This window comes from Cheilinus undulatus, linkage group 8, assembly GCF_018320785.1.
Source record: "Cheilinus undulatus linkage group 8, ASM1832078v1, whole genome shotgun sequence".
Taxonomy (NCBI): domain Eukaryota; kingdom Metazoa; phylum Chordata; class Actinopteri; order Labriformes; family Labridae; genus Cheilinus; species Cheilinus undulatus.
Window position 1 is genome coordinate 187,501 of NC_054872.1, and position 12,500 is coordinate 200,000.

At 43.4% G+C, this 12,500-nt stretch overlaps 1 protein-coding gene across 7 annotated transcripts in view; it reads right to left on the reverse strand.

Annotated features, from left to right (window-relative positions):
- ubr5 (ubiquitin protein ligase E3 component n-recognin 5) overlaps nucleotides 1–12,500 on the reverse strand; it is a 186,209-nt gene that overhangs the window by 145,780 nt on the left and 27,929 nt on the right. For all 7 annotated transcript variants that reach the window (XM_041792405.1, XM_041792404.1, XM_041792403.1 and 4 more), the window contains exon 4: nucleotides 3,872–3,948. In XM_041792405.1, coding sequence (XP_041648339.1) covers nucleotides 3,872–3,948 — 77 coding nt within the window. The remainder of the gene's footprint in view (nucleotides 1–3,871; nucleotides 3,949–12,500) is intronic.

The window sequence follows — 12,500 nt, forward strand, 5'->3', positions numbered from 1 at the left end:
ACCAGTTATTAGGTTCAGGGGGAGATTACTTTTTCACACAGGAACAGAGAGGTTTGGATATTTTCACCCCCTTAAAAAAATTAAATAATCATTCAGACAATGAATCTTCTATTTACTTGGGTTGTCTGTGTGAGATACAAAAATTGGTTTGATGATCCGAAACATTTAAGTGTGATAAATATGCAAAAACTCAGGAATCAAAGAGGAAAAAGTTTCACGGCACTGTACTTATAGAAAGCTGATTGGGAGGGAGAGTGGGGTAAGAAAAGGAACCAATGAGCGTTAGCAGTCAGGAATGAGGCTAGAGAGAATCTCCCCATAACTTGTACTGCACAGCAGTTCGTTCAACACTTTACCACCCTTCAACTGAACAGCTGATGAGTGATCAGAGCAGCAGCTTCATCAGCTGCTGATACATCTTTAACCCAGAGGTAGACTCTGATAACTGTGGAAAAAGTACTCTAAACTAAAATTAAGACTACTTTATTAGAGTATGTTCAACAAAGATTCAAACTAATTCATCCCATCCTCTTTTCTGCACCATTACCTCATCAGACTCCAGTACAACCACCACTATTTCTGAAGCTTTACCCACAACTGACTGGCAAGACCGCTAGATAAACACTAACAGGTAGACCTGAGGTAGGGCTGGGCACTAAATCTACATTTCAGTAAGAGGTAGACTAGGGCTGGGGACTATACTGGCCTCCTGCTGAGAATAAGGCAGTGAGGTAGGGCTGGGGACTATACTGGCCTCCTGCTGAGAATAAGGCAGTGAGGTAGGACTGGGGACTATACTGGCCTCCTGCTGAGAATAAGGCAGTGAGGTAGGGCTGGGGACTATACTGGCCTCCTGCTGAGAATAAGGCAGTGAGGTAGGGCTGGAGAATATATCGGCACCCTCTTAAAAAATGGCCTAAGTCATATTTTCAAGTTTTTAAAAGGAGACAGAAAAAAATCAATGAGATATAGTTTATAATGCACTGACCATTATTTTGACTATAGATGACTGCTGCCATAGAAACAATGCTGTGGGTCTATGCTGTAACATAAGAGGATAGATGATTGGCCACTTTAGAACCTGACTGAAGCTAAATGACTTCATGTCCCACATGTAAATATACTGACTGATTTAACATGAACACTGAGGCTTCCAGCAGTCCCAGCAGCCCCAGCAGGCCCAGCAGGCCCAGCAGGGATTAAATTCACTGCTGACAGGCAGTGACTTCTTGCTTGGCTGTATTTTGCACAAATCCTGGGTATTTTTACTAAATGTTATGGTGTAAGAAAGACAAACATTTTCAAATCTAGATCTCTTTAACAGCCATTCATTAACTGAGGTGTGCTCAGAGCATTTGGTACTAGAGATGGATCCTGATTTTTAAATATTAATAGGGTCATTCAATTTGACTCTCTCTTTCAAAACTCTCTGAGAGCTGTTAGCTAATCTGAAGTTCATGTGTTTCAGCCTGCTCATCACCACGGCCACACAGACAGGCTGCTAGCTGGCCAGATATTCTGTGGAGACCTGCAGCACACATAAAGGCTCTTTTTATTCAGACTTCTATTTGCTGGTCATGCAGACTAAACGTCACTTTGAAGATTGTTAAAAAAGGTTGAGGACGTAAAAAACAACCAACCATTCAGTCTCCAGCTGTTGTTTCTACTGAACCCAGTAACTGAAGAGCCAGTTCATTCAGAAAGTCTGAAGACCCCTTAGTGTAACACAATGTTTTCATGTTGCAGCCTGATTTTTACCTCTAAATCTACTCTCCGTTCCCCATGACGGAGTCAAAGTCAAAACTACATTTAAGAGTTTTTTTTTTCTTTTTTTTCTTACAAATGTTTTAAAAAGGAGAAACTGAACTCTCATAGTGGCATATGTATTCACACTCTTTACAAAAACACTTTTTTTTATTGTTGCTGAGATGATTCTACACCTGAAGTCCAAACAGTGAAATCCAGCATGGTGCTTGAGTACTTTCAGCCCTGTGTATTAGTTGGTATTTATATTCCAGAATTTAGGGTGGAGTTATGTTTATTATCCTAAACACAACTAAATCTATCTGAATGACATGTAAATTTCATTTCTCTGATAACTTCCCATTCTAAAGAGAAATAACTGCTCATAGGGATGTTCTGAAAACATCTGTTCCTTCCTGATATGATACCGATACCAAAGTGTTAGGTATCAGCTGCTCATGAGCAGGGTCAGCTGCAATGTCAGCGTTCAATGTATGACTTCAATATTTATGACACAAGACCAAAACTCCAGGTTTGTGCTCATACTATGGTCAGATATGCGCACGGCTTCTCACACTGACGAGTGAGATCAGGAAGGACCAGGCGCAGATCCACGAATATACCTTTATCTGCACCTACTGGTAACACAAGTTTGAGCCTTTCCCCCTCTTATAGACAAATAAATTCTAGACTTCAAAAAATAAAATGCTGGAGATGTTTGCAACATTTAGCCCATGACAGAGTCTGTCATTTATTCTGGTGCTGGTAAATCATGTCGGGTTAGGGGTTAGGCTCACTGCCCAGTCCAAAAATATGATTGTGTTCATTTTCTGCTCTTTAGAGACTGACAAATCAGTGAAAAGGAGACTGTTCTTTCATTTAAACGCAGGAAAAGTCCCTCATTTGATGATAAGCGTGAACTACTGTTTGCTTACTGATTGTGGATAGAGAGAGCGAGAGAGAGACTGTAAAAAGAGCAGCCTGCAGCGCTGTTGTAGTTTGATTTTTTTGCTTTAACAGGATGTAAAGACATTCAGACCAGAAAGTGCAGGGAGCTGGAGGAGGGCTCAGAACACTGCATCGTCAGCTCTAGACGTGCCCTCAAATGGGTAGCTTGTCGTGGTGGAAAAGCAAACCCCCTGCTGCGCTGGGCTGCCGTGCCGAGTCACGCCGAGCTGTGCAATGTAATGGAAAAGCCCCAGTAGAGTCTGGTAAATTCACCAGCTTTGGAAGATCAGCATCAGGCTGCAGCATCACAGAAGTAAAAGAAGTGAAGGGGATCTGAAGATTTTCTGAATGCATTGTACATAATTCACTGCATTGTCTGGTAAAATGTTCAGTGATTTTTTCTGAACATTAGTTTGGTTTATAGTCCCTGTAAAACGAAACCCAAAATGTGTGTCTTACCACAGTAGATATGTTGGAATAAGGTCGCTGTAAACATGTGAAAACACTGAGATCTATGTGTAACTGAATCTTTGATTTAGACCGTTAAAAGTTGTTCATCTCTCCCCAGGCTTGGTTTAAACTGGGTAAGGCACATATAGGAGCCTGATATCAGGAGTTTTGATGGGGATTTACCCGCCCCTCTAACACTACAATGAAATAAAATTCCCAAGCAGCTGATCTCAGTCCAGTCTAATGTTCACCGATGTTACTGTCTTCATTGAAAGATAACAGCCAGCTTCATGCTGTTTTTGTTAATTTGAGGTAAATTTCCCAAATCTATCAGCCACAGTGGCCCACAGTCATTAAAAGTATCCTGACAGATTTGTACCAGAAAACAGTAAATTTAATTTCCAGCTTCAGTCTCTTTGCACTGGCATAGAGAGGGCAGCGGCGCTCTGATCGGAAGCATTTTTCAGAATCTGATAGGATCATATTTCTCCTGAGTGGGCCATGGCTTCAGCTCTTTCTACGACACGCTACACCACCCTAGAGCAGATTTTACTGCCTCATTTTTCATGATTTTGAAGATTAATTTCAGAAATTTGTTATCACTTCACATGGACTTAAAATTGTCCACCCAAAATCTGTACAGGGCATTTCCACAGAAATGTTTTAACCATCTCAGTGCAAAAGCTGCAACACTTTCTGTGACAGACGGCAGAAAAAAGAAATGTCTCACCCATCACTGCTATCCGGTTTGCTGAGTTCCAGGCGATCAGGCTGGACAGCAAAACTGATTCTGCATACCCGTCCATCCTGAAAGAAATTAATGTATTTGTAAAATAAACATCTGACAAATGCTAACCTTTGAAAAAAAAACATGCAGCATTGTTACGTATTATTCTTGGTATACTAAATTCAGATTACATACAACCTGTATGTTAGCCAAATCATAAAGTCTGTCACTCAACATTTTTATGGGAGTCTTTATAGTTCTCTTACACATTTACAGGTGCATCTCAATCACTTAGAATATCATCAAAAAGCTGTTTCATTTCAGTAATTCCATTAAAAAGTGAAACTCATATTATGTAGATGGATTACACACAGACTGATGGATTTCAAGTGTTTATGTCTCATCATTTTCATGACTATGGCGTACAGCTAGGGGCGGGCCATATAAAAAAAATTACATTTTTTTTATTGCCTGATCACAATCTTGTTTTCTTTACGTTTTTTCATTCCATTTCTAAATCAAATTCATAAGTTAATGACCAGAAAAAACATCCTTTTTCTTGATATATTTTTTCTGTGTTTTCAAGTCACTTTAATTCTTTTTCATTCTGCAACAACCTGAATGTCAGTACATGAAATATTCTAACATTTGCCGTAGTATGCACACCCTCCAGCTGGTCGTCCAGATCAGCAAAGTTTGCAGTGAGCATCATTCTTGGATGTGGTTGAAATTAGCCAGAACACGGTGGGACAAAGGAGAGGTACCTTTGACAATAGAACCGATACGGTACTGATGCCTGGTACCTGTGAATCCGTACTAGTACGGCACCCATTCATGGTACTGTAATGTTTATCTCCTCTGATAAATGTTATTTAGTTTAAAGAGAAAAATCTCTAAACTTCTGAATTTTAGAGATTTATTTCTCAAACACCATCAAATATATCAAAATGACATCCAACGCTGTTTCTAATGTAACATTTATGGATTACTCCAACATAAAAAAAACCTAAACTACTTTAACTAACCAGTGGTTTTTCTTCATATTACACACATGAAAACCCAGCCCTGCTACCTCCTATTCCTCTCCTCTTCCCCCTCTGTGAAAAATGTTAGGGTCCATGGATGGAGAATAAGTTTAAAACAAATGAACAACAGAGGATAGAGTCTAAATAACTAACTAAATAAAGGTGTAATATTCTACAAATTAAAGTATTACAAACTACTTCTACTATGAACTACATGTACTGCCGTTCTTTTTTCCTTGTGCAGTTCTTTTTTTTTTAACGACACTAACCTGTAATTTCCACATAGGATGACTGCGCCACGCACTGAAGTGCTGTGGGTTTGCCCCAACTGAAGGCAAGTGACCTCACCCACTGGAAGCAAGTTTAGAGTGCAGCGCTGCGGCGCACAGCCCTGATCAGCAGGAAGAGATCACAGGAGAACTGCGAATTCTCACAGGAATAGTATGTCAACAGCGCACTATTTTACCTTTAGGGGTTAATTTATCATCCTTTCCAGTATAAGTTCATGATATTATTGCTTCCTCCACTGGGTGAGGACATTAGGACGTTAAAAGGTTCATGTTTGCTTAAAGGATCTGTGGTTTTACGTAAAATTATTTGGCCAATGTCCCCAAAAGTTAACGTTTCCTCATCAATGGCACCGTTGTAGCTCTGTGACCCATTGACCTCTCGGTGACCCTTTGCTCTCAGTGCAGGATTGAACGTAATGTTGATAAAGGGATGATTTACAATCCGGAGTCCATGCATTGTGTTTTATTTTGAAGGAACTGGATATTCTACATGTGACTTCCTCTTCTGGAGCTTTCTGATCGACAGGTATTGACGCAGTTATGCAGCGGCCAGCGTTTAAAATAGACCTGCAACATATCTCGAACGAAGCGGAGCGAAGTGGCGCTCCAGGCACACGTCGCTGCCGGTCTGGAGCACCGCCTATGGAAATGCTCTGATAGACTAGAGAGGGAGCGATTTGTTCCGTAGTACAATTCGCTGGTGGTGCACGGTGTGTTGGCTGTATGTGGAAACTGGAGGTTACATGTCAACTGTGTCGGGTCCAAGCAGAGCCCACTAAGCCCTGATAATAGTTCAGCAGAAACTATAACTGAGCCTTAATCCAGACTAAAACATCACATATCAGTCCTGCACATTGACACCATTGCCTTCTACTTATGTTCACTGTGAAAATTCATTTAAAAACTCATAGAATGGGGCCAATTGTTTCATACTGTGATAAGAATAAGCAGCGAGGATGAGCCTGCGGCTCGGTCCCTCCTTAAAAGTCCTCCCTGATCCATCCATCCTGACAGAGAGCTGCCATGGAAGGAGGCCACCTTTTAGGACTCCCTAGGTAACGGGAACCCTGCCTGGGTGTGTTTGAGTTCAATCGAGACTCTGTTAGGTGGCTTAGAGAACAAACTTGTACCTTTATCTGGTAAATTTCCATGGTTGATATCCACATGATCAACGGGCAAACCACAGGGTTTAAAGAGAGGTTTTGGTCTGAGAGTTAGAGAAAAAGAGAGGGAGGGAGGAAGTAAGCGAGCGAGAGAGAAGGGGAGCAGCAGGCGCTGATTTCAATCATCAACCATCACACTGCTTCCTCAGATCAGTAATGCTGTGACTTCAGCTCACAAGTATTGTGTCATTATCAGCATTGTATTTTAAAAAGTGGAGCCATATCTTCAGCCCCTTTTCAGCCATGCTTGCTTCGTTGACTGAATTAGCTGCTACTGACGTCACTATGCTCTCGTGTGTGAATGTGAAAATGAAAGCGCTGCCCTTAGAATTTCCTCATTTTACCCCTGGTTCCACGAATGATGCAAAGACTAGATTCTCTACTGCAGGGTAACATGTGGAACAACAATCACCCCGCAGTAAACCAAATAGAATGGTGGCCTTTGAATGCTGAATTTTAAATTAGAATGTGGCTGATCAACCGGATTAGGTTTTCATAGTGTACTCACGTTTCTGTACCACTGGCTAGTCAAATATGCTCTGGTAGTGAGCGATAGATTATTGAGCAGGTTGGGAGAATAAAGAGGTTTTACATGGACCTCAGGAAAAGTTTCAACAGGGGTGACTAGAGTCAGTTTAACACAGAGTTCTATGGTGTGAGATTTAACCATCAGTTAACATGAAAAAAGTCACACTCGCCCTTGAACCTATGGGTGCCCAGAGTGGACATAAAGTCCTGGATAAGTACAAATTAAATGTGATTTGATTACTGAAGCATTGCTGTACTGTAAAAGGGCTGTTCTCAGATCTATAGATCTATTTTAATGGAATAATATAAGCACTGTGCAGGACAGGCCTACAACACAGAATACTTTATGGATTTAATGCTATCTAATAGTACATCTGATTCAAATCAAATCCAACAGCAGTTTAGATACCTGTCCTGTTGAACATTAACTTAGGAATGAAATTTTGTAAGCTCAGTCCGTCTCACCGTTTTTCATAAGCCCACTGCATTTGAGCAAATACATATAGAATATCTAATATTAGATAGAGGAGGAGTTATCAAAAAGCCAAAACTTTATGTGAAAGTATTTTTCACTCTTTAGTTGTAAATAAACTGTCCTATGGAACATCCTGTTTCTGAGTATTTAACAGTATAGTTCCAGGTTCAGTAACTGTTTCAGTATCCAGTCTTGTCCTGCTAAACTTGGTATTGGTTCCAAGTTAAATTTGGGGACAAACTAGTGTGGAATGATCCTACATCCTCAGCTCCTTGGAAAGAGAAGGAGTAAAAACTAGCTGAAGCTTAAAAATGACAGGATCTTGCCTATCAGGTCTTAATTTCAGGGTGCTGCCCTGTTGTGACCCGGACTCGAGTGCTGCTACTGCTTCTGTTGTTGATGGCAGCTGAATGTGTGCAGCACTGGAGTCCAAGACTAATTTCCCCAAGGGAACAATGATGAGTACAGTATCATATCACAACGTTCATCCTTGGTCAAATAATTACTAGTACAATAAACAATGAGACGAGTTGGAGAGTTAACCTTATAAAATAATGTATCTTCAGACCCTCAGGTGGTACAGCATCATAAATTAAATATGGAAATATGGCCACCAGCCTGGTCACACATGCTGTGATTCATTAGGCCAGTCAGCCAGTGAGGTTGTGTTGGTCACTCTGGCACCAACAGCACGCCTAAGCTGGTCCCACAATAGTTCACTGAGGTTGAGGTCAGCACTCTCCACTCCTGGAGTCCTCTCCACTTCAGAATTCTGGAGGAAGTCTCTGACAAACTCAGTATTGAGGGACAGGCGGTGTCATTCTCGAGGACAGAGTTCAGTCCCAGACTATGGAGGTGCTAGGTTGCTACTGGTTGCAGAATCTCATTTACATCCCTCTGCATTGAAACTGCCTGATTGTCAGCACTTGGGGGTACCAGAAGCTCAAATCAAGAGTCAAACAAGAGAGACATCCATCCTGCTGTATCAGCGGTCAGAGCTGGTGGTGATGGCACGGTGGTGGACCATGTCCATCCCTTTATGACCACATATTAGCAAGGTGTACCTAATAAAGTGGCTGGTGAGAATAACTTTACACTGCAAATCTTATCAAGTGAAGATGTGAAACAGTCAGACATGTTCTGTTTGTTTTTGAGAAAGTTATTTTCAGCAAACACTGATGTACACAGATGTAACAGCTGTGCTGTTCACAGACCTGTAGGTGTCTGTCTACAGACCTGTAGGTATCTGTCTACAGACCTGTAGGTTTCTGTAGACAGACCTGTAGGTTTCTGTCTACAGACCTGTAGGTTTCTGTAGACAGACCTGTAGGTGTCTGTCCACAGACCTGTAGGTTTCTGTAGACAGACCTGTAGGTTTCTGTCTACAGACCTGTAGGTTTCTGTAGACAAACCTGTAGGTGTCTGACTACAGACCTGTAGGTGTCTGACTACAGACCTGTAGGTTTCTGTCTACAGACCTGTAGGTTTCTGTAGACAAACCTGTAGGTGTCTGTCTACAGACCTGTAGGTGTCTGACTACAGACCTGTAGGTGTCTGACTACAGACCTGTAGGTGTCTGTCTACAGAACTGTAGGTTTCTGTCTACAGACCTGTAGGTTTCTGTCTACAGACCTGTAAGTTTCTGTAGACAGACCTGTAAGTTTCTGTCTACAGACCTGTAAGTTTCTGTCGACAGACCTGTAGGTGTCTGTCTACAGACCTGCAGGTTTCTGTCTACAGACCTGCAGGTTTCTGTCAACAGGCCTGCAGGTTTCTGTCTACAGACCTGCAGGTTTCTGTCTACAGACCAGTAGGTGTCTGTCTACAGACCTGCAGGTTTCTGTCTACAGACCTGAAGGTTTCTGTCTACAGACCTGTAGGTGTCTGTCTACAGACCCTGCAGGTTTCTGTTTACAGACCTGCAGGTTTCTGTCTACAGACCTGCAGGTTTCTGTCTACAGACCTGCAGGTTTCTGTCTACAGACCTGTAGGTTTCTGTCTACAGACCAGCAGGTTTCTGTCTACAGACCAGCAGGTTTCTGTTGACAGACCTGAAGGTTTCTGTCTACAGACCGCTGTGGGTGTCTGTCGACAGACCGCTGTGGGTGTCTGTCGACAGACCGCTGTGGGTGTCTGTCTACAGACCTGTAGGTTTCTGTCTACAGACCTGTAGGTTTCTGTCTACAGACCTGTAGGTTTCTGTCTACAGACCTGTAGGTTTCTGTCGACAGACCGCTGTGGGTGTCTGTCTACAGACCTGTAGGTGTCTGTCTACAGACCTGAAGGTTTCTGTGTACAGACCTGAAGGTTTCTGTCTACAGACCTGAAGGTTTCTGTCTACAGACCTGAAGGTTTTCTCTCTACAGACCTGAAGGTTTCTGTCTACAGACCTGTAGGTTTCTGTCTACAGACCTGTAGGTCTCTGTCGGCAGACCGCTGTGGGTGTCTGTCTACAGACCTGTAGGTGTCTGTCTACAGACCTGAAGGTTTCTGTGTACAGACCTGAAGGTTTTCTCTCTACAGACCTGAAGGTTTCTGTCTACAGACCTGTAGGTGTCTGTCTACAGACCTGTAGGTTTCTGTCGACAGACCTGTAGGTTTCTGTCGACAGACTTGTAGGTTTCTGTCGACAGACCTGTAGGTTTCTGTCTACAGACCTGTAAGTTTCTGTCGACAGACCTGTAGGTTTCTGTCTACAGACCTGTAAGTTTCTGTCGACAGACCTGTAGGTTTCTGTCTACAGACCTGTAGGTTTCTGTCGACAGACCTGCAGGTGTCTGTTGACAGACCTGCAGGTGTCTGTAGACAGACATGTAGGTTTCTGTCTACAGACCTGTAGGTTTCTGTCTACAGACCCGTAGGTGTCTGTCTACAGACCTGTAGGTTTCTGTATAAAGACGTGTAGGTTTCTGTCTACAGACCTGTAGGTTTCTGTCTACAGACCTGTAGGTTTCTGTCTACAGACCTGTAGGTTTCTGTCTACAGACCTGAAGTTGTGTGTGTAGACAAACCTGTAGGTTTCTGTCTACAGACCAGTAGATGTCTGTCGACAGACCTGTAGGTGTCCGTCGACAGACCTGTAGGTGTCTGTCTACAGACCTGTAGGTGTCTGTCTACAGACCTGTAGGTGTCTGTCTACAGACCTGTAGGTGTCTGTTGACAGACCTGTAGGTTTCTGTCTACAGACCTGTAGGTGTCTGTAGACAGACCTGTAGGTTTCTGTCTACAGACCTGTAGGTTTCTGTAGACAGACCTGTAGGTGTCTGTCCACAGACCTGTAGGTGTCTGTCTACAGACCTGTAGGTATCTGTCTACAGACCTGTAGGTTTCTGTAGACAGACCTGTAGGTTTCTGTCTACAGACCTGTAGGTTTCTGTAGACAGACCTGTAGGTGTCTGTCCACAGACCTGTAGGTTTCTGTCGACAGACTTGTAGGTTTCTGTAGACAAACCTGTAGGTGTCTGACTACAGACCTGTAGGTGTCTGACTACAGACCTGTAGGTTTCTGTCTACAGACCTGTAGGTTTCTGTAGACAAACCTGTAGGTGTCTGTCTACAGACCTGTAGGTGTCTGACTACAGACCTGTAGGTGTCTGACTACAGACCTGTAGGTGTCTGTCTACAGAACTGTAGGTTTCTGTCTACAGACCTGTAGGTTTCTGTCTACAGACCTGTAAGTTTCTGTAGACAGACCTGTAAGTTTCTGTCTACAGACCTGTAAGTTTCTGTCGACAGACCTGTAGGTGTCTGTCTACAGACCTGCAGGTTTCTGTCTACAGACCTGCAGGTTTCTGTCAACAGGCCTGCAGGTTTCTGTCTACAGACCTGCAGGTTTCTGTCTACAGACCAGTAGGTGTCTGTCTACAGACCTGCAGGTTTCTGTCTACAGACCTGAAGGTTTCTGTCTACAGACCTGTAGGTGTCTGTCTACAGACCCTGCAGGTTTCTGTTTACAGACCTGCAGGTTTCTGTCTACAGACCTGCAGGTTTCTGTCTACAGACCTGCAGGTTTCTGTCTACAGACCTGTAGGTTTCTGTCTACAGACCAGCAGGTTTCTGTCTACAGACCAGCAGGTTTCTGTTGACAGACCTGAAGGTTTCTGTCTACAGACCTGTGGGTGTCTGTCGACAGACCGCTGTAGTGTCTGTCGACAGACCGCTGTAGTGTCTGTCTACAGACCTGTAGGTTTCTGTCTACAGACCTGTAGGTTTCTGTCTACAGACCTGTAGGTTTCTGTCTACAGACCTGTAGGTTTCTGTCGACAGACCGCTGTGGGTGTCTGTCTACAGACCTGTAGGTGTCTGTCTACAGACCTGAAGGTTTCTGTGTACAGACCTGAAGGTTTCTGTCTACAGACCTGAAGGTTTCTGTCTACAGACCTGAAGGTTTTCTCTCTACAGACCTGAAGGTTTCTGTCTACAGACCTGTAGGTTTCTGTCTACAGACCTGTAGGTCTCTGTCGGCAGACCGCTGTGGGTGTCTGTCTACAGACCTGTAGGTGTCTGTCTACAGACCTGAAGGTTTCTGTGTACAGACCTGAAGGTTTTCTCTCTACAGACCTGAAGGTTTCTGTCTACAGACCTGTAGGTGTCTGTCTACAGACCTGTAGGTTTCTGTCGACAGACCTGTAGGTTTCTGTCGACAGACTTGTAGGTTTCTGTCGACAGACCTGTAGGTTTCTGTCTACAGACCTGTAAGTTTCTGTCGACAGACCTGTAGGTTTCTGTCTACAGACCTGTAAGTTTCTGTCGACAGACCTGTAGGTTTCTGTCTACAGACCTGTAGGTTTCTGTCGACAGACCTGCAGGTGTCTGTTGACAGACCTGCAGGTGTCTGTAGACAGACATGTAGGTTTCTGTCTACAGACCTGTAGGTTTCTGTCTACAGACCAGTAGGTGTCTGTCTACAGACCTGTAGGTTTCTGTATAAAGACGTGTAGGTTTCTGTCTACAGACCTGTAGGTTTCTGTCTACAGACCTGTAGGTTTCTGTCTACAGACCTGTAGGTTTCTGTCTACAGACCTGAAGTTGTGTGTGTAGACAAACCTGTAGGTTTCTGTCTACAGACCAGTAGATGTCTGTCGACAGACCTGTAGGTGTCCGTCGACAGACCTGTAGGTGTCTGTCTACAGACCTGTAGGTGTCTGTCTA